This window comes from Brassica napus, chromosome C4, assembly GCF_020379485.1.
Source record: "Brassica napus cultivar Da-Ae chromosome C4, Da-Ae, whole genome shotgun sequence".
Classification (NCBI taxonomy): domain Eukaryota; kingdom Viridiplantae; phylum Streptophyta; class Magnoliopsida; order Brassicales; family Brassicaceae; genus Brassica; species Brassica napus.
In genome coordinates, this window is record NC_063447.1 from 18,761,966 (window position 1) to 18,784,166 (window position 22,201).

General features: G+C 32.4%; 2 protein-coding genes across 3 annotated transcripts; both read right to left on the reverse strand.

The window, feature by feature from the left end:
* Nucleotides 1-2,920: 2,920 nt before the first annotated feature.
* Nucleotides 2,921-6,680, reverse strand: BNAC04G16440D (protein RGF1 INDUCIBLE TRANSCRIPTION FACTOR 1). 2 transcript variants are annotated; one of them, XM_013835897.3, is made up of 4 exons: nt 4,275-6,680; nt 3,978-4,158; nt 3,648-3,890; nt 2,921-3,286 (listed from the first exon to the last, which is right to left on the reverse strand). In XM_013835897.3, exons 2-4 carry the CDS (start codon nt 4,146-4,148, stop codon nt 3,134-3,136), a joined length of 567 nt encoding a protein of 188 aa, XP_013691351.1. In that variant the 5' UTR covers nt 4,149-4,158; nt 4,275-6,680; the 3' UTR covers nt 2,921-3,133. The 2 variants fall into 2 exon arrangements, with proteins under 2 accessions (XP_013691351.1, XP_048610495.1); XM_048754538.1 differs by lacking the exon at nt 4,275-6,680 and having other exon boundaries at nt 3,978-4,262.
* An 8,042-nt stretch (nt 6,681-14,722) lies between these two features.
* LOC106396342 (protein argonaute 5) lies at nt 14,723-19,945 on the reverse strand. Its single transcript, XM_013836704.3, has 20 exons — nt 19,360-19,945; nt 18,977-19,182; nt 18,724-18,873; nt 18,525-18,658; nt 18,319-18,428; nt 18,123-18,226; nt 17,888-18,023; nt 17,663-17,779; nt 17,457-17,567; nt 17,288-17,359; nt 16,985-17,107; nt 16,776-16,914; nt 16,547-16,668; nt 16,322-16,459; nt 16,085-16,227; nt 15,933-15,995; nt 15,664-15,863; nt 15,499-15,572; nt 15,319-15,413; nt 14,723-15,239 (listed from the first exon to the last, which is right to left on the reverse strand). Exons 1-20 carry the CDS (start codon nt 19,816-19,818, stop codon nt 15,032-15,034), a joined length of 2,904 nt encoding a protein of 967 aa, XP_013692158.1. The 5' UTR covers nt 19,819-19,945; the 3' UTR covers nt 14,723-15,031.
* Between the last annotated feature and the right edge of the window lie 2,256 nt (nt 19,946-22,201).

Genomic DNA, 22,201 nt, shown 5'->3' on the forward strand with positions numbered 1-22,201 from the left:
TTAGAGAAGATGATCGAATTAATAATTAATGGCAATGAACTAAAATAATTGTGAATATAAAGAAACTGTTTTTTTCAAAAGAAAATTAGAGAATCTGTTTTACAATTATTACTTATTAATAATAGTATTTTAAAGTTTGTAAAAACTCCAAATTTAGTATTAAAAAAATGTTGACGTCAATTGTTGACGATGTTTTGGTGACATTTTTAGTATTGTTCTAAAATGAGCATCAGTCATCAAACATCATTGCGAGTGTCATCATCTCTTATAGATTCTAAATATCATAAAGAATGTCTAATACTTGAATTTAGAATTCAATTGTAAATACAAAGTGAAAGCACATTGATTTCAAACAAAATTATAAATCTGTGAATACCTACTATGTTAGAATAGTGATGTGCTGTGTTCTCAGATTTGGCACATGTAATACATGGTTCATTTCTGTCGCAACCAAATGAACTTTGTTTATGATTAATAATTTGTTTCATGATAACCCAATATATAAGATAAATATATTTGGATCATAACTTAGAGTTAACTATTTTTTATTTATTTCACATTTTTTCATCTTTCCATATGTATTTGTAGATAGTTAAAATGAGAAATTGCCAGTTCTATTAATTTTTAATTTATATATGATTTATTTCAAGGGGTGTAATATATGCACATTATATATATTGAATATATTGATATTTGTCTAATTCCGAGCGTAGTCCGGGCAAAATCCCTAGTTATTTTAATTATATAGCAGCTTAGAACATTAGAGCATCATTATCGCAGTATACAACTCACATTTCTTAGCATTAATTGAATTAAAAAAAAGAATCTTATATATTAAAACAGAAGTCACAACCTTGATTCATGTGTGATTTTTTTAAAAAATAGACCTAATGGACCTATTCCTAAAATGTTATGTTACATTTAATATCTAATCTTTTCATTTAAATTATGGGCCTACCAAAAAATTTTGTTAGGCTATCAATAATTGGATTTAAACAATAGATGATCCATTAGATTTATAGATAGTATAAATTAAATATATATAATTTAATATTGTAATACTATACCTCTATATGCTAAATATTTAAATATTTGTCGATGTTAACTTTTAAAATTATAAAGATTTTTTTTTAAATAACAAAAATCATATTATCTAACAATGATTAATATTTACTACCTTAAACCAATGAAAACAAATTTTAAAATATACAGTTTATTCTAAAAATTAAACAAAAACTAATGTTTAATTATTTACTCGATAATATAAATCTATGAAGCGAAAAATTTAATTTTTTAAAAACTTTCTAAATTTGTGAAATGTTACAATATCTTTGAATATGACAATAAAACAATATTTTACTAATATTTATATATATAGTTACGATTTTAATAATGAAATAATAATCTGAAAATATATATATATATATATATATATATATAAGAAGATACAAATACATGTGAAAGTTTGAAACAATCTATTCAATGAAAAAAAATATACAGTAAACTTATTATGTTTTAAAAATTGATAGACACATATATATTATAATATATACCAATTTAGAATTGAAAACAAAATATTTATTCAAAAATAAATGAAAACAAAAATCCGCGCGGTTGCGCGAGTCGAGATTTAGTTGGGTTAATTAAGAGGAAACATATCTTAATCAGGGGAAGGAAGAGACCGTGTCTTGAGACACGTGTTGTGTTGTGGGTGTTTAGAAGCAAACCCGTCTCTCTCCCTTCTTCGATTTCGTCGACGACTCCTACTGCGATCTCCTCACAGAGCCGGCGATGGAGTCCAGCGTGTCGTAATAATAAGCTTCTGATGATTTTCTACAGGCTTTGCCTCTTCTTTTTTAGCCTGATTCTGATCCTCTCCGTATATGTTTGGTAAGATTACACTTGAAAGATACATCAAAGCAAAAGGGAAAGTAGATTCTCTTGAAAGATTAGTGTCTAGTTCTCATGATTTTACGATAATCCTTTGGGAACCACCCGTTAGCTTACAAGGGAAAGGTTACAAGAATTGCTGAAGGCATATGAAGCAGCACCAAAAATTGTCAGGTACGTTCTTTTAAGTAGTTTTGCGGCATTACTTCTAACAAGACGTTTCAAGCATCACTACCACTATGTTCGTTTCTACATCCTCGTACACTTTGTCTTCGATCGTTTCCTTTAGAAACTTGTATGCTTTTGTAAGTACTAGTATTCACATGTCTTAGAAACTTGTATAAATGAAACTAGTATTACTTAATAAAAAGTTTAAGTTTAATAAGAAAAATCAAAATAAAATTGGTGTTTAATTAAAATTTTTTTTTTCTAAGAACTTTTAAATAAGAAATTTGCAATGGAGCACGTCAATTTGTGGATATTTTAATCCAGTCTTTTAATTCACTTTTACAACTAAAAAGTATTAAAAAAAAAGACTCATTTAGGATCTCTAGGATAACGGTGATCTTGATGATCAGAAACAAAAGCAGCTAGACATTTCATGGGTCTATACAAAACATATACACATTCATGTCCCTCTTACCAGCTTTTTAAATAAACAATTATTGAGCCGCAAACCCCACAAATACCGACTCTTCTATAAAACATACAAGTTAACAAAATTTAGCCTAAAGTAAAATTAGTAGCTACCGAAATAGTGACAGGTAACTTCAAACTACCACATTCATTAGTAATTTTATTCCAGACATAAATAATACAAATATCTCCGGTTCACCGACATTCTCCTATCTAATAGTCTAGCTAGTTGGTTTGCCTGATTTTCGTGTTATTCCTTCCTTTAGCAAAGAGTTACTAGGTTTAACTCTCCATTTTTATAATCCTCTTTAAAGTAAAGACCAAGGATGGATTATAAACTAGTGTATCAAATTTACTCATCCTCTAAATATGGTAAATAAAAATGTTGACAAAAAGGTAAATTTACGATTTTATTTTATACAAATTGTTGTTCCCATGTGAGATGATTGTGAGAAGTGAGCTGGACTTTGTACAAATTGGTGAAAAATATATAAACACCCACCCAATACGCATATATTATGCTAATTTGGGTGGACCATTTAATTGTATTAGATAAATCAAAGGAAAGTTTATTTTTTTCTAATTTCTCGAAAAAGATTTGATTTAATTAGGAAGCAAAAGGAGCTCTATGAGGAGTGCCTTTACGTCGCCTAGAATTAGAAGTATGAGTTGGAGGATGCGTGCCTTTGTGCGTTTCTTGTTGTCTTTCTTTACGCAATCTCTCTTCTTCCTCTTCCTTATTCTTCCTCATTCCTTCAGCCTGACATTTTTATGATCACATTATACATTTACCTTATTCAAAATGTAACGTATACATATGTATCTTAAGATACGTTGTCTAATATGCTCAATCAATTAATTTACCACACCAGTAATTAAACGTTATATCATATCTCATTCCCGACTCAACAAATAAATTTTAAAACATTAGTAGTTGTATTCTAGTTGGTAGAGTGTCAGTTACATTTTTTGATTCTGTATTGGCCTCTAGAGACGCAAAAAAATGATAACTATGCATCCCGTTTTTTATAGATGTGACAATTGATAGGTTTTCCGGTTCGTGATTTACCCGGTTATAAAATAAGATTTGCGAATATACAGCAAATTGTTGGTAAACATACCTTGCAACCCAAGGAACAGAAGCGAGCTGGATCAAGAAGCGTTCTGCAACAAGTCTCGCAGAAGTATGAAATGGTTTTGGTGGTGGATGACGTGGCGCCATGAGAAGAATTCTTAGGCTGAGGTCTCTCGTTCAAGAAGAGAACCCTCGCGCTATTGATGACATAATTTTGTACTCCTCTTATGTCCAATGCCTTCTCTATCTCCGATACTCTAACCACATTATGATACGACGATCTTCTTATCTGTAGAATCATCGTTAGCTCAATGATTAAAAAACAATGCTGAAGGTTGAATAGTGATATATGTATGCTGTATGCAATGTGGTGAACCTGAAGGACGGGATGATCAATGTGGAGGGAGGTTCGGCAGTAGATGCAAAACGCAGCGTTTTGACAAGAGAGACAGAACATGTTGCATTCATTTCGCGGTGTCTCGCAGTGTCGAGGACAAATGTTGAAGTAGTTTGTTCTTAAGAGAGCTTCCAGCCATTTCGGCTCCATTTTATCTCTCCTGTTTACGTTATTCAAATAAAAAATGGGTTAAAAATTAAAAGGGAAGATCCAGACAACATTCTATGAACAATGTAATAACGAAGAACATATATATACTCGTGCCATTTGAATTACCTTAAGGAAGATGATCAGGAGATAATAAAATAGGGAGAGGGAGAGAGAGAAAGAGAGATGGTAGATTAACTGTTTTAGAGACAAGAGCAGGAAAATCAGATTTTAAGACTAAAAGAGAGAAAAAGATATAAGTTTATAATATTATTGGTAAATGAAGATTTTTTTTATTTCTTCTTATTTAGGAGTGGCAGATATTCTGCATCTTTTGCTTATTTATATTTATACATATATATATATTTAAAACTAGTAGTTTTTGGGGAGAGGAGAGAAAGGATAGAGACTATTTTAGGTTAAAGTTGATTTTAAACAGTTGGATTGAAACATTACGATATGAGTCTAATGCCATGCTTAAAAAATTATCTCTTCTTTCCACAAAAATGATATACATGTAACATTTTTAGTTAAATAAGATAATTCATTTAATTCAGAAAAGATCAAATTTTGTCCCAAATTGGACTTTTGCAATAACTAGTTTTAATATAGAACTAAATTTCACTACAAAATATTATAATTATATTACCGAAAGCTTAATATATAAATAAGTAGATAACTAAAAAGCAATAAACTAAAAACTAACATAGATATAGATAACAAAATCATGATTATTATATGACAAATTTAAGAACTTTTGATAGTAAGTTTTAGAAGTTTATATAAAATTTAAAAATTTATTTAAATGATGCAGTATTGCAGTGATAAGGATTTATTACAAATAAACAACTATATAAATTATATATACAAAAGATGAACATATCTCTCTAATTATTCAAAGTATACTTCAAAGTTTATGTTCTGAGAATTTTATAAATTAAGGTTTCCACCACCAAGTTTCAAAATTCCGATGTAAGAATATTGGACTTCTTTTTAACTGGGGATCTATCCATTCACCTTCTTATAGATTCTTGGGTATGTTCATCAACATCATTTAGTATCAGAGTTCTTTTGCCTATTTTCGATTGATATTTCTATTGGATTTTATACTAGGACTACCTGGATTGGAGAGAAAGATATAGATTGTTTCTTTGGATACATTTAATCTTGGTTCTAAACGTATCAGAGAAAGATGGAGTTCGACTTTTGGAGATTACATGTATCCGAAGACCAAACTTTTCTTTTAGATACATGTAATATCCATTAGAAAACTGTCTAACTTATACAATCAAATCTTTTTTTTGTTATTGATTCTTGTTTCGTTCTTAGTAAATTTATTGATCTTTTGGAATATCATGTATGTACTGATCACAATTGAAGTATGTAATATTTACATATTCATTCCAGCTTATCAAAATGTTTTCCATTCTTGTCTAAGATACTTGAGCTAGTTTCACGAAGTATTTACCAACGTAACTTAGTAGGAGTTATTGGTTGGTGTATTTTGATGGATTTGAAAATCCAAACTAAATTTAGTGTTATTGTTTCTATGATTTTAAAATATGTATTGAAATCATGTGTTATTGGTTTAATGATTTATAAATTCTAATTCAAATAAGTGTTATTCAATCATACAGATTTACTAATAGATTTGATTTCATAATGGATTTGAGTGGATTTGCATGAATTTGCATGGATTCTTTGTTAAAAATACAAAGAATCAAATCTGAGGGAAAACTTCTGGATTTGTAAGTACTAATCCGAGAGAATTTGAAAATTTGTATATTTTACTTGGATTTATAAATATTATATGGATTTCTAAATCAATCAAAATATATAAACCAATAACACTATGTTTTATTTTCTTTCACGGATAAGTTATTCCACATGAAACTAGGTTTCAAAGCCCATTTGAAATGTACTTAAGTTTTACGGTAAAATGATTTCAAGTAGGTTTACGGTAGAGAGTAGTATAATCTTAATTAAGTACTTAAAGAAATGGATTTTCATGAAAGTAGCGAAGAAAAAGGTATCGCAACTCTAGTGCAATTCTTTCGCAAATTTTGCGAGAAAAAACTGTCATTGTAATTTTGTGAGGGATTTGCAACGGAACCCTAATATATAAATCTCTTGAAATTTTTCGAAGGATAAGTGGACTCACAAATGTAACAAACTTATTTTGAGGGGTTTTTTAGAGAGTTTCTCTGTTACTCGCCCCTAAGAAAGCCGACGCAATATTGCAATCCCATTTTTCCCTTGCAAATCGGCTGTTGTCTTGTAGTGACATCATATTACTTCGTTATATTATTAAAATTATTTGCTTCGTGTACGTATTGATAAATCTTATGTGTATCCTTAGCCGATTATTGCAAATATACAAAAAATCACAATGATAGTAAAGTTCATATCAAATGGATAATTGTTACACTACAAGTTTACAGAAGTAAAGGTAAATTAAATGGATTAATTGTTTGTTATAATGTAAACTAGATGATAACCCGCGCCCTGCGCGGAGTGATTTTTTTTAAATACGTTGTATTTATATATTATAAATAGTATATTTTGCTATCAATAACTTTTTTTACATTTGAATCTTAGGAGTGGGCACTCGGGTACCATTTTGTTCGGTTCGATTTGGCTCGGTTCAGTTTGTTCCGATCTTTGCGAGTTCGATTTAATTCGAATCTTTGCGGGTTTGGTTTGAGTTTGGATTCAGATAACTCATTTAATTTTAAAAACAAAATAAAATTTATATATACTTTAAATTTCTCAAAATCTAAAAATAAAAATAATATATAACATATAAATTTGAATAATGTATGCCAAAATACTTAAACTTAAAATAAAATTTGGTTTACCTTTAATATTTGGATAAGAAATAAATAGATAGTTTGAGTATTGATGATGATTCGTATTGATTTTGGGTATGCAATCATTTTTAGGCCAAAATACATTCTTCTATGTACGTGGTCCCTTTAGTTAAGGAAAACAATGGACTGTACTAAAGAAAACCTTACCATTTCAGATTTTTAATCGACACTTCCAAATTATTTATTATCGGTATTGTGACGAAGAGAAAGGGGGTAAGGGTTACGAAAGAAAATTTGTTGTGCAATCCATATTCTTGCTAGGTGATTTCAATAGCTTTAAAATAAATCTCTGTTGTATCGACCGAGATTTAGTAATTTATAGACGTTTTAAAAAATTCAAAATATAACATATAAGAAAAAAATTAATTTTTTTATTATATGATTAATGTGATTGTTTAATTTATTTTAAAAATATAAACTTTCAAATATGGGAGAATCTCGTAATAAATAAATTATATGAAGTTGTTATCGATTATTTGGTGTGCAAGTCAAGTTAGTATGAATAATATCTTGTTAAGATTCTTGTAGATAAGGATTATATTTTCGAAATTAGTAGTTACAAATATTATTTAAATAAATAATACATATAATTCCTAACTTCTACTCTATTTTTTTTTTAAAAAACAAATTTATAAATAGATATCATATTTTGGCACTTTTGAAATTATATTATTGAAGTTTATATAATAACATATTGTGTTCATAATGGCATGTATCTCTAAGTCTAATACATAATCAATCAACTTAGAGCCAAGTAACATATATACAAAATGAGGTGTAAAAAGAGTTATCATATATTCATATCTAATCTATTATAGAAGCAAAGAGGAACCAAACATATACATGTTTGGTGTCTGATTATAAGATGTTGATAAGAGAAAGTTATAAATCAACTTAGAGCAAAGTTTAATCTATAGTAAAAGAGGTCTAAGTGAGAGTTATTGAATTGCTAATATAATTGTATATACAATATACAATCGGTATAGTTTAATAGAGTAATAGAACATAATTCAATAGAACATAATTCATTTGGTTTGTTATAATATAGTAGATTGTTGATTTAATTTAAGTTATCTGGTTTTAATTTTATTGTATAATTAATTGTAACTAACAGGATATGGTCCATAAATTATGTAACACACTAACAAACTTGAAACAGTCCAAAACTTAAATGACAACTTCAATGGTAGATAAATTTAAGACTCTATTTTAATAGAGTAGATAGATGATAACCTGCGCCCTACGCGGAGTGATTTTTTTTAAATACGTTGTATTTATATATTATAAATAGTATATTTTGCTATCAATAACTTTTTTTTACATTTGAATCTTAGGAGTGGGCACTCGAGTACCATTTGGTTCGGTTCGATTTGGCTCGGTTCAGTTTGTTCCGATCTTTGCGAGTTCGATTTAATTCGAATCTTTGTGGGTTTGGTTTGAGTTTGGATTCAGATAACTCATTTAATTTTAAAAACAAAATAAAATTTATATATACTTTAAATTTCTCAAAATCTAAAAATAAAAATAATATATAACATATAAATTTGAATAATGTATGCCAAAATACTTAAACTTAAAATAAAATTTGGTTTACCTTTAATATTTGGATAAGAAATAAATAGATAGTTTAAGTAATTTTGGTATTTTGAGTATTGATGATGATTCGTATTGATTTTGGGTATGCAATCATTTTTAGGCCAAAATACATTCTTCTATGTACGTGGTCCCTTTAGTTAAGAAAAACAATGGACTGTACTAAAGAAAACCTTACCATTTCAGATTTTTAATCGACACTTCCAAAATTATTTATTGTCGGTATTGTGACGAAGAGAAAGGGGGTAAGGGTTACGAAAGAAAATTTGTTGTGCAATCCATATTCTTGCTAGGTTATTTCAATAGCTTTAAAATAAATCTCTGTTGTATCGACCGAGATTTAGTAATTTATAGACGTTTTAAAAAAATCAAAATATAACATATAAGAAAAAATTTAATTTTTTATTATATGATTAATGTGATTGTTTAATTTATTTTAAAATATAAACTTTCAAATATGGGAGAATCTCGTAATAAATAAATTATATGAAGTTGTTATCGATGATTTGGTGTGCAAGTCAAGTTAGTATGAATAATATCTTGTTAAGATTCTTGTAGATAAGGATTATATTTTCGAAATTAGTAGTTACAAATATTATTTAAATAAATAATACATATAATTCCTAACTTCTACTCTATTTTTTTTTAAAAAAAAAATTATAAATAGATATCATATTTTGGCACTTTTGAAATTATATTATTGAAGTTTATATAATAACATATTGTGTTCATAATGGCATGTATCTCTAAGTCTAATACATAATCAATCAACTTAGAGCCAAGTAACATATATACAAAATGAGGTGTAAAAGGAGTTATCATATATTCATATCTAATCTATTATAGAAGCAAAGAGGAACCAAACATATACATGTTTGGTGTCTGATTATATGATGTTGATAAGAGAAAGTTATAAATCAACTTAGAGCAAAGTTTAATCTATAGTAAAAGAGGTCCAAGTGAGAGTTATTGAATTGCTAATATAATTGTATATACAATATACAATCGGTATAGTTTAATAGAGTAGATAGAACATAATTCAATAGAACATAATTCATTTGGTTTGTTATAATATAGTAGATTGTTGGTTTAATTTAAGTTATCTGGTTTTAATTTTACTGTATAAATAATTTTAACTAACAGGATATGGTCCATAAATTATGTAACACACTAGCAAACTTGAAACAGACTAAAACTTAAATGACAACTTCAATGGTAGATAAATTTAGGACTCTATTTTAATAGAGTAGATATTATTTAAATTCATGAAGTAAAACGTTAGGTTATAGAACATTTGTAGGAAGCATGAATGACAAAAATTACACTTTAGATAAGAAATGTGAGTTGATAAAAAAAAAAGATAAGAAATGTGATAAGCAACATACCCGAACTCAAATTATTTACCCTTAAGAGTATTCTTAAAGTATTTACCCTTTTTCATACATATGGATACTAACTTCCATTAGATTTAAGGTTTCCAACATGCATTTCCAAGTTGTTAAATAAGTTTGCAACCAACTTTAACATCAACTAGATCTCGATCCGCACAACCGCGCGGATTTTATTTTCATTTATTTTTATATAAACATTTTGTTTTCAATTATAAATTTGTATATATTATAATATGTACGTGTCTATGAATTTTTAAAACATAATAAGTTTACGGTATATTTTTTCATTGAATAGATTGTTTCAAACTTTCACATATATTTGTATCTTCTTATATATATATATATATATATTTTCGGATTATTATTTCATTATTAAAATAGTAACTATATATATAAAGATTAGTAAAATATTGTTTTATTGTCATATTCAAAGATATTGTAACATTTCACAAATTTAAATTTTTTAAAAAAAATTAAACTTTTCACTTCATAGATTTATATTATCGAATAAATAATTAAACATTTAGTTTTTGTTTAATTTTTAAAATAAACTATATAGTTTAAAATTTGTTTTCATTGGTTTAAGATAGTAAAGATTAATCATTGTTAGATAATCTGATTTTTGTTATTTAAAAAAAAAAATCTTTATAATTTTAAAAGTTAACATCGACAAATATTTAAATATTTAACTTATTAAGGTATAGTACTGCAACATTAAGTTAAATCTATTTAATTTATACTATCTATAAATTCAATGGATCATCTATTGCTTAAATCCAATTATTGATAGTCCAATAAAAATTTCTGGTAGACCCAAAATTTAAATGATAAGATTCGAGATTAAATGTAACATGAATTTCTAGGAATATGTCCATTAGATCCATTTTAAAAAAAAATCACACATGAATTAAAGTTGTGACTTCTGTTTTAATATATAAGATTTTTATTTGCTACGAGGTTTTATTCATCTAAATTTTTCCATACACTACAAGAAAACACATGCTTAACGACGAAATTTAACGAGGAAAAACAATCCTCGTAAATTTACGTCGAGTTTACGAGGAATTTAAGTGAAAAACTAAAGTCATCGTTATTTCCTCGTAACGTAACGACAAAAGTGTTTCGTCGTAAAGTGGATGTAATTTTACGAGTATTTTACGAGGAAAAACTATTTCCTCGTAAATACGACGTAAAATTTGCGTATTATTTACGAGGAAATAGTTTACGTGTATTTAGCGAGGAAATTTTTGAATCCACCAACTTTGTAGGTGTTACACGTTTTTTTTTTGCCACCTAATTAATTTTCGTCGTAAATTCATAGGAAACTTGCAACTACCAGATTCGAAATTTCCTATAAATATGGATGTTTGAACATCATTTTAAACACACCAACAACAAAAAACGTGAAAGAAAAAAAAAATGGCTGGCTCCGGGACTATTTACGAGTTGCGGAAGTGGATGTATATGCATAGAGATGCTAACAGGAGAGTGACGAAAGAATACCTTGCGGGTCTGGAAACATTTATGCATCAAGCAGATTCAACACCGCTCGCCCAAGAAAGTGGTAAGATGTTTTGTCCTTGTCGGAAATGCAACAATTCGAAACTGGCAAACCGTGAAAATGTTTGGAAGCATTTAATAAATAGAGGTTTCACGCCAAATTACTATATCTGGTTTCAACATGGAGAAGGTTTTAATTATGATCAGAACGAAGCTAGTAGTAGTAATAGCAATTTTCAGGAAAAAGAACCGGTTGATCATCATTTGCATAATGAACATAGTTACCATCAGGAGGAGATGGTAGATTATGATAGGGTTCATGATATGGTAGCTGATGCATTCGTAGCTCATGATGAAGATGAAGAACCTAATATAGATGCAAAAAAGTTTTACGAAATGTTAAACGCGGCGAATCAACCACTTTACAGTGGTTGTAGAGAAGGTCTCTCTAAATTGTCGTTAGCTGCTAGAATGATGAATATTAAAACTGATCACAATCTACCTGAAAGTTGCATGAACGAATGGGCGGACTTGTTTAAAGAGTATTTGCCGGAAGACAATGTGTCTGCTGATTCTTATTATGAGATTCAGAAACTGGTTTATAGTCTTGGGTTGCCTTCGGAGATGATAGATGTTTGCATCGACAACTGCATGATCTATTGGGGAGATGATGAGAAGCTAGAAGAATGTCGATTCTGCAAGAAGCCACGATTCAAGCCGCAAGGACGGGGACGTATTAAGGTACCGTACCAAAGGATGTGGTACCTACCAATTACAGACAGAATGAAAAGATTGTATCAATCAGAGCAGACTGCTGGAAAGATGAGATGGCATGCCGAGCATACTCAGACGGATGGTGAGATGACACATTGGGATCATCTTACTTGAATTTACTTTATCAATGTGTGAACATAATTTCTTTTTCAAGTGTGAACATAATTTTTCAATGTTCCACTCACTAGGATTCTTTAATTCTCCCCTTCAAGATGATGACTCTCCATGTCTAAAATCTCGTACTGAATCCCACTCTAGAACCAATAACATATCCAATTTTCTCCTTTGGGATGAAATATGTTTCAAATCCTTTAGAGTGAGATCCTAATTTGGGATCTGCTTAAAGAAATCACATATAGTGAACTTGTTTGATGATTCAACACCCATGATGGTTTCCTTTATTTTCTTGACATGCTATATGTGAAAAACTTCTGGTTTTTCAACATTTCACAATAATGTCGATAACATTATTGGAGATGGCTATATATCAGTAAACTTCAGGTTTACAACTCATAATTTTGCCTTCTTTTTCTTATGCATGTCTTTTCATCATAAGTTTCTTTAGAGCCAATAGTAATTTTTATATTACTAGATACTATACTTATTTATTTTGAGAGATAGGAGAAATATTTGTTACATTTAGTAGTCATGTACGATAACCCAATATCTGCCAAGTATATCAGAAAATCTGAATCATCAAGATGAGTATTCAAGCCATGAAAAGATGGTCCGGACTCATAAGAGATGAAGTTTATTTCACTTCCTTTCTCTTTTTCTTTTTGAATCTCGATATAGATCGGCTAAATATTTGGCGTACGAAAACTACGTTCCCAATTTTTTTTCTGGCCGTATGTATAGCAAATATTTTCTGTTTGCCTTTTATCACCCGACCACTTTCATTTTTCGTGGAAGTTTCTATTATTCTCATAGGGACGGAATCTTCTTCCTCGTCCTCTTCCACGACCACGATAACGGTTTCAACCGCATCCACACCCAGGTCTTTTTCAAGAAGGACCGACTTGATGGTTTAGTATCATGAGTTTCTTTTCTTTTCAATTCTCACGGAGGATTTACATCAACTCCAACAATTTGGTGAATCCTTTCTTTCAAATATTTGATTATTCAAAGATCTTCTAGATCTTTCTCATGATACACCTCATCTTATAAACCATCATTAAAGTGGTATAAAATATCATGGCTTTATCTTTTTCTCATCCGATATAGTTTCAACTTATCGATGATTTCTCAAAGCTCATTTTCTCTCAGGTGCATCTTTGCACCCACTGTCCAGGTCATATAACTATTTATCATAATATCAAGGGCATTTATTTTGAGCTTTGTCAAATTTGATAAGATAACCGAATTCATAGAATAATAATACAAAAAGGCGGAAATTAAAATGCATAATTTAAATGCAGAAACTAAAGGCATAAATTTAAACTGCAGAAATTTAAAGAGCATAAATAAAATTGGAGGCTTAGCCTACCACATGATCCGAGGAGTTTTAGACTACAATATTGATTATTTTTTAAAGTCCAAGGAGACATGGTCAACCATTTTGACTTTTACTTATTTCAAGGTCCGAGGAGACTTAGTCTGCCATTTTTTAACCTTTATTTTTTTTATTCACGGAGACAACGCCTACCATGTGTTTCTCTGTGAAGACATAACCTACCATAACGATCAGTCGGAGAAGGCAACGCCTATCATCCCGAAAATAAACCGAGAATGCCTAGCCTCTCACTCCGGAACAATAATAAAATTTAAATAAATTAAGTATATTGAAATACATAAATTTAAACATTACTTCGACTGTTTTAAGAACTTTGTGATTGATAAACCTCAGTTGGTCAGAGCTTCGTGCTACGTGTGAATTATTTTCCGATGAAATTTATATGTAGAGAAATGTTTATATATATTATATTATTGTATTCTTTCGTTGGAGAGGAAAATAGAACGGGAGCAAAGTGACTTTCTTCACATTTCTAATAATTATTACAAGTGACATGAAGTGAAGGAGAAGGTCGGTCATTTCTTACCAACTTAACAAGAGATGACAAAATTATAAAGATCAATATTATCCTTTAATGGACGATCACAAATATATTATTTTCTAACAGTTATTACAAGATAAACTTTTGAGGTCATTTTATATGAATATAAGATTTGAGGATTGTTTAATAGAATTAGGCATGCTGCGACTCGCTTTGTAAAAGTTTACACATGTGTTGAGCTCATACTTACACTCTCTACGTTCTTACATAAACAGAATAATCAAAGACCAAAGGAGCCAATCCAACAAAGTAAAATTTGGTAAACAGAGCTTGCTTTTACTCAGAATCAGAAATTTGGTAAACAGAGCTTGCTTTTACTCAGAATCAGATTACCAACAAAGTAAAGAGCTTTAGAGGACAACGGGAAGAAAACAATGCATAAGATGATTCACCGATTTATAAACTGAAATTTCTGATTAACAGGCAACCCCGAGTAGCAATAGTTATTAACACAGAAAGGAACACGTTCAATTTCTGAGTAAGAAAGGAAAAACCTTTTCCACAACGACAAACCTGAAGTCAGATCATCATCGAAAACCAAAACGCATAAAAGCCCCGATAGAAAATATTAGCCGCATCATTCAAAATATTCACAGCTAAACCCCAAAAGATAAGTTATGAAAAAAAACCAAAACCGAAAGGTAGAGAGAGAGTTCATTATTTATCATTCCTTTCGGTTGGCTAGTAGCCAAGGAAGTGTTTGATCAGCAGTAGAACATAACGTCCTTGACGTTATCCTTGGTTGCTGGAAGAAGCGAGACAACAGCACTCGTGCTTGCGGTTGTGTTCCTGCTCCTGCTTGAACCTCCATCAGAGTTCTCACTTTCCATGTAGTAACGAGCCCTGAATGCAGCCAAATGTGCATAGTAAGCCGGTGGCACAATTGAGACAGATCTCGTGCATCTCGCAAACCTGCGGTTTAAGACCAATCTTCAGACAAATTCTCTACTATAAACATGTCAAAAGTGACATCTAACTTGTTGTTCCTTACGTGTAGCAGAGGTTGTTGGTGAGCATTTGTAACGCATCAGCTGTGAAACCGTTCTCGTCCACAAGCACGTGGTAATGTGCAGGCCTGCTTGTTCCCTATAACCAAACAAAAGCAACTTATAGTTCCTGATGATGAGACTGGCTAAGATGTTTAACTATACTAGGGGAAGTTCTTGATTACCTGAATGCCAGCGTGACTGTTCAAATAGAAGTCGAACTCCGTGGGATGACAGATTTTGGTATCGACGACGGTACCTATAAGAAGAAGATGCATAAAAAAAATGTTTCAAATTTGTATATGTTGACATAATCCAAACGAATTAAAGAGCAGATTATGGCGAGAAACCTGGCTGAATATTCCCACTCTTATCAGTCGTCTCACGGTTCCCGTGTTGAGCAGGAAACAAACGTGTGTGGTGTCTTTTCTGGACGACGACAAAGGTAACAGGCGGAAGATAACGCTCTTCGAGAGAGGCACATGCCTTACGTATAGCAATCATCTCATGCAACAGCACTTGGCTAAACTGTCCTTCACTCACACCATCGCTGTGCATAAAAAAATAAAACGATTAGCAAAACAGATTATACTTTCAAGCGCTATCAATATTGACTTACCGATAGAATATGATCCTCTGAGGTTTTTGACCTGTAGCCCTCCTGAATGCGATGAGATGTTCCCTGCATTTAGAAACACAATGCCCTTGTTTTAGTGAATCTTCAAAATCAAAGCAAACAAGAAGAAAAAAGAGTAGAGCTTCTGTTCTTACCTTATCATACCCGAGTGGACTGGCCCTCGCTGAGGATCCTGCACCAGCTTATACAAGTCCTCGATGATTTCTTCCCTATGAGTTTGGGCAGAAACCAGCCCACGATACTTGGTTATCTCAGGCCAATCCATGGATGCCACAACCTTTGGTTACAAAATTACAAAGACTAACTCATAAGCTGAATTAGAAAAAAAATAGTGAGAAAAAAAAAAAGTAAAAGCAGCGCAGATATAATACCGCAGCAATAGAAGGACTCGAGTCCTCTCCAGGTTGAGGGTGAGTCACGTCAGCACCAAAGATTATGGTTGGACGATCACTAATCAGAGGAATTCTTCTTCTAATGGCATCATCAAGAACTGTGTTCCGTCCCCCAGTCTGTAATACAAATAACCCTTAAATTTACCGAATCATAAATATAAACAAATGGAACGATAAAACAACATGAAAAATTGATCACAAAACCTTGACATTAATCTTCAATGCCACATTTTCCATGTACTGCTTGTTGAGTTTACGAACTTGGTTTGGTTGACAACACTGGGATACTATCCCTAGCTCTGTTTCACATATCCTTTTGATCTTTCCTGCATACATACAAAAAAAAGTGGAAGCAGCCAAATCGTTGTCTCATCAGTTACATCACGTAATACCAACTAAGCAACAATATTACAATCAGGATTTAGTGATTTACCGTAAGACCCAGTGACATCAGGCAAGATTACAATCAACATCTGAAGACCAGGTGCCCTTTTGTGGATATCACAAAGTGCTTCCTCAATTCTTTGAGGCTGGCAAGAGATGAACGGAATAGCAGGTTGTGGGTTGAATTGCTGGAAGTATATATAAAAACAGTCAGCGACCATTCTAGAATGAAGGGGTAGTGTAACAAATAAGTTATACCATTCCTTTGCTGACGCACATGTCAATCAATTGCTTGCAAAACTCCTGTGGTAAATTCCGGTCAATCCGAGTAGAGAAGCTCACGCACGTCCAAGATGCAACTTTTGCTCCATTAATCATTTTCTAAAACACAAGATATACAGCAATCAAAACGATGTAAAAGGCTGAAAATTTTGATATTACATGTAAATTCAATAGAAGTAGGCAGAAATCTCTATCACTAACTTATTTTCCCAAAATTAGCTTTCAAGCACCTACTGAGAGTAAAAAGACGAAAATTGTTATAGTCAGTTAAGAGTTTACCTTGTCAATCATGTTCCACTGCCCTAGCCTTGGATTTACCATTTTTTCTCTGCCACTTTCATGGTATTTCAACTATAGACAGAACCAGAACCTCGCAGTCACCATCATGAAAAGAGAATTTGTATAACAATAAGAAACAACAATAGAAAAATGGAGTCGAGAAAATCACCAGAGGTGGAGGTAGGACACGAGCCTCAACTGTGGCTAGCTGATCGGTCACTGACATTCCAAACTCCTTCCTCACAAGATCAATCTCGTTATACTTATTATTCTTGACCATCTAACAATAAACAATAAACGTGATGTCTATTAAAAGAGAAACGCAAAAATATAAGACATCAGTTGTAAATGTGATTCAAAGAGGACTAAGTATACCCCTTTGATCGAATTCTCTCTAATTTCAGGCCTTTGGCAGGTAGCTCTCAGCAACGCAGTCACCTGCCTCTCATTGAGCTTTTTGGTGTATCTCTGGCCTTCAGCTATCCGGCAAAACTGCAAAAAAAAAAAAAACAAAGTAAGCAGATCTTTAATGGTAGAAACCCGAATTCAGAAAAATGATGAAAGAAAAGAAAAAAAACGAAATTGTGAACTGAATCATACTTCCATTGGGAAGTATGCAGGCCTTGAGTCACTCCCTGATTGGATAGCAGGTAGAGCCGGGTATTTCACCCTGTAATTAAACTTCTCAGCAAAGTACTGCACAACAGTTTTTTGGGTGTTGTCCTCTAACGTGAACCTGAAATGAAGAACCAAGTAATATCAGCAACTAGGAAATCAAAGATAAGAAACAAAGTCCGCATTATATTTAGGCTTTTTTGGAAACAAGCAACCATACCTTAGCTCGCTGATGGGACAGCTGGAAATCCCACTGACCTTGGTACTTCTTGCGAAGTCAAACTGGGCCAATTCAACTTTTAAGCTCTTCAATGCTTTCTTCACCTAGCCACCACAAGATAAAAACCGTATGAACAACTTCACTATCTTCTATAAGATAACTACTGAACTGGTTGAATAAACATCAGATAAGATACCTTGACACGATCCGAGTCCCTCAGTGGCCTGCTAAAATCCCTCAGATTCAGGTACTTGCCGATGAATTCAGTGACAAGGATAGGTTCATAGAAAGATCTAGCAGACACATCTGCACCATAAGAAATGAACACATGAACAATTCAAATCTCAGTCAACAAAACCAACCGCAACAACTCAGGAAAAAAAAATTCTGATAAGTTCTTACCAATGTTAAGAGACAGTCCCATCTGAGTGAGTCTGAGACTTTGGAAATACCCGCTCCAGTACTCAACACCATCAGCAAGCTCACCCCTCCTTCCCAAACTCGGGTCGAAGAAAGACCTCCCAACGGAAACATACCTGAAGAGAATGCAATACAGTCAATATTTAGTCCAATAGAGTAAATGTTTAAACTCTTAACGTACTTTTGGGATGGCAGATCCCTGAATACAACATCCAAAACTTGGATGGTCTCGTATGGAGCATCTCTCTGTTTCCGACGGAGAAACTCCTGCAACTGATGAAGATCAGGCCTTGAGGCCAGCTTTATAGCAACTTTGAACTTCCTGTCCCTCCTGCCAAAAGAAAAGATCCGCAATGTCAAACACAGTAAAACAACGTGCAGTTTCCCTACCGTAAAAATACAAAAAAAAAAAGAGACCATCAAAAAGCATTTACTTGGATGAAGCAGTGGGTTTTTGGCCATTCAGATCCACAACAAACTCTTTAGACTCAAAAGGCAGAGGCCCAGCAGTGTAGAGACTCTTCCTTCCATCATACGCAGGAATCTTCTTCGCCATGTGTGATTCTCCGTATGTCTTCACCAACGTTGTCATCACGTCCCTGTTCACCTTCTTCGAAATAACCTCCGGAGTGATTGAAACCTGTAAGCAAAACAGATCAAACAAATAATCAACCACATAAAGTCCCATCCACGACGCAACAAACAACCCTAACCGTAACGCAAATACAGAAAGCAAATCTGTAACAAACTTTTTTTGTTTTAAATGTAACAAACTCATTATAATAAACACACAAGGAAATTAGAAACGGAGACTTACATCGTAGTGATACAGATCCCTATCCGCAACTTGAACGAGGAAGTGATTCGCGCGAATCGTCACTTTCTTCCCCAATTTACCAAACCCTGGCCGGACCGGAAACGTCACCGCCTTCGACGACGACGGAGGAGCCGTCGTGATCTGGACTTTCTCCGCTAACTCCTGACCGAGAGACGAACCAGAATCCGAAGACCCAGAGGCCTTGGGTTTCTCACGTACGGACGACGACGAAGCGACGTCACCGGCTCCGATGACGCCGGAAACAGCATCCGACGGAGGAGACGAAGAGCTCGAAGCGACGGGAGCGGCGTTTCCCCGTCCGGCGTTACCGCGACCTCTCCCGCCGCGAACGCCGGAGCTTTGCAGTGCCGGCCACGCAGCGGGACCAGAGGACTGGTCAGATCGACGTCCTCCACCACCGCCGCGACCAGCACCGCCGTATCCACCACGAGAAGACATTTTTCGAAGGGAAGCTTACGAAGGAAGAAAACAAAATTCGAAAACGGAAAAAGAAACAAAGGACAGTAGTGTACAGAGAGAGAGAGAGAGAGAGAGGAGACTTTATTTTAAAGGAGCGAAGAGACGGTTGACGAATTTTTACAATTTCGCAAAAATAACTAATTAACCATCCGGAAATGACGATTATGCTCTCTGGCTCCGCGTTCGTCGTAATTTCCTCTACTTTATTTGTGGGTCCTACTCTGTAACAAAACCACGATTACTTTTTCATAACTACTCCTGTAATTGCTATTCGGTCCCTACATGGCTCTACTCTTACCAAATTTGATACCTATTCCATGCCCAAAAAAAAGAGGCGTCTTTGGTACGGTTTTTGCTCTATTCGTGATTCGGAATAAATGCAGACCAGCTCAGCTTATTCAATTTTTACAATATTCTTTTTGAGTCACAAATTTATCAGGATATGACTCTAGTTGGCCGAAGGTGAAACGTCTGACAATTGATTACTATTTTTCGTTTAGTTAAAATTCTAAATATAATTAATACGAGTAGTAAAAATCATCTTAGCTAATGTGATAGTTTTTTTTTTTTTTTTTTTTTTTTTTTTTTTTTTTACAGCAAACGGTTTTTCTATTACTCAAACTTGAGGTAGTCTGGGAAAACAGACCGGAATAGAACAACCAATAAAACATAATGATCTATGAAAAGAACGTGCATTTCTAGCAAGCGCATTGGCAATCTCATTCTGCGTCCTCGGAATATAGGTAATCTTGAAGTCTGAAAAACACAACCGAAGAGTTTGAATGTTTTCCAGCTCAGTTGAGAAGTTGGGCCAATCTTGTGGCTGTTCCATCATTGCTATCAGATCTTTGCAGTCCGTCCCAAACTCTTGACAAGTCGAGTGTTGTATCATGCTCTCCATTGTCCACTTTAAAGCTTCCAGTTCCGAGTGTAACGATATCTCCCTCCTCCGTAAGTTCCTTGACCCCATGAGTTGTATCTTCCCCATTGCATCCTTCCAGACCCATCATATTCCACTAAATTGATTTGTGAAAGTCCATGAACCATCCACCGTGCAGATATTACCCAAGCTTAAAACTTGTGGTTCTTCAATAGTCTGTACATTTGGCAGAACCGGAACCGAGTCTCTTGCATTGTACCAAGTTTGGCACTCACTTTCTGCATATCTGACTAGTTCCAATGGATCTCTGTTTATGCCTTTAAACAACTTATCATTCCTAACTTTTCAGATAAACCAAATTATTCAAGGATAAGATTTCTGTCCTCTAGCTAATGTGATAGTTATTGATATTATATCTGACAGTATTCATAATTACCTTTTTAAATGCTAGTCCATCATGACAAACTTGCGCCATCTTTGCATCGGTAAACGATGATTTCAATAAAGATAAAGATTTAGGAATATTGTTTTTTCGTAATTCTTATCTTCTTTTTTGTACGATCGCGCGCCTTTTTTTACTTTTGGATTTGTATAGAGATAAAGATATTTGTGAATTTAATTTATTTGCTACATTTTCGTATTGAGGTACTTTAATATGAGAAAAAGTTTAATACGGGACAACAATTACGAAGACTAACTTTCTTTATTTGCGCGGTTATCGGTTTAATGGACAAATCCAAAATAGATGATGTGTTGGATGTATACACAAAAATTAAGTTATATACTCTTTTCTAAAAAAGATAACATTAAAAATATAAACTAAAATTAATTCAGTCAATTCTTAAAAATAAATATAAAACAACATTGTTCACACAATTTTCAATAAAACTAAGATTAATAGAAACATATCAAAATATCAATCTATTTTGAAACATCAAAAACTCTCCAAAACATCATCTATTTTGGAACGGATGAAATATTAGAGAATTGAGAACCAAACCAAAATTGATTATATAAAAATTGTGAGCTACAAAAGTCCAAACATAAAATAATATTTACATATTTAGATATTTACGGTTATTTAAGCTTCAATTGGTAACCCATTGTTGAACAAACTGAATGGAAAAGATATGGGAATAAAAATTCATCTAAAGAATTGAATTGAAAAAAAAAACTGAATAAATTAATATAACGATAATATTCTGAAGTCTCATGCATGTATATAAATTTTACAAAAGAACTAAATTGTAACAGTTGGTTAATATTTCATTTTCATTTTTAATATGTTTTAAGTTGTCCTATGATTTATATTAATAAAATAAATTATTATTCCTATAAAATTATATATTCTTATCGTAGTTAAATCTATGATTTTATATATAAGTTGGATTAGTCGAGTCACTCATGTTGTGAGTATATTAAGTTACATATATTTTTTCAAATTCAAAATGAAGTATAATTATTTTTATTACAATTAAGTCA

What these genes read in the sequence shown, in the direction of transcription:
- BNAC04G16440D (XM_013835897.3), bottom strand. Translation starts at nt 4,148, where the DNA reads ATGGAGCCGAAATGGCTGGAAGCTCTCTTAAGAACAAACTACTTCAAC. An exon ending in TTGATCATCCCGTCCTTCAG is followed by an intron (nt 3,891 to 3,977) that starts GTTCACCACATT and finishes ATGATTCTACAG; the next exon opens with ATAAGAAGATCGTCGTATCA. An exon ending in TCTGTTCCTTGGGTTGCAAG is followed by an intron (nt 3,287 to 3,647) that starts GTATGTTTACCA and finishes TAAAAATGTCAG; the next exon opens with GCTGAAGGAATGAGGAAGAA.
- LOC106396342 (XM_013836704.3), bottom strand. Translation starts at nt 19,818, where the DNA reads ATGTCTTCTCGTGGTGGATACGGCGGTGCTGGTCGCGGCGGTGGTGGA. An exon ending in GGGACTGTCTCTTAACATTG is followed by an intron (nt 18,429 to 18,524) that starts GTAAGAACTTAT and finishes CTTATGGTGCAG; the next exon opens with ATGTGTCTGCTAGATCTTTC. An exon ending in ACCAACAACCTCTGCTACAC is followed by an intron (nt 15,240 to 15,318) that starts GTAAGGAACAAC and finishes CTTAAACCGCAG; the next exon opens with GTTTGCGAGATGCACGAGAT.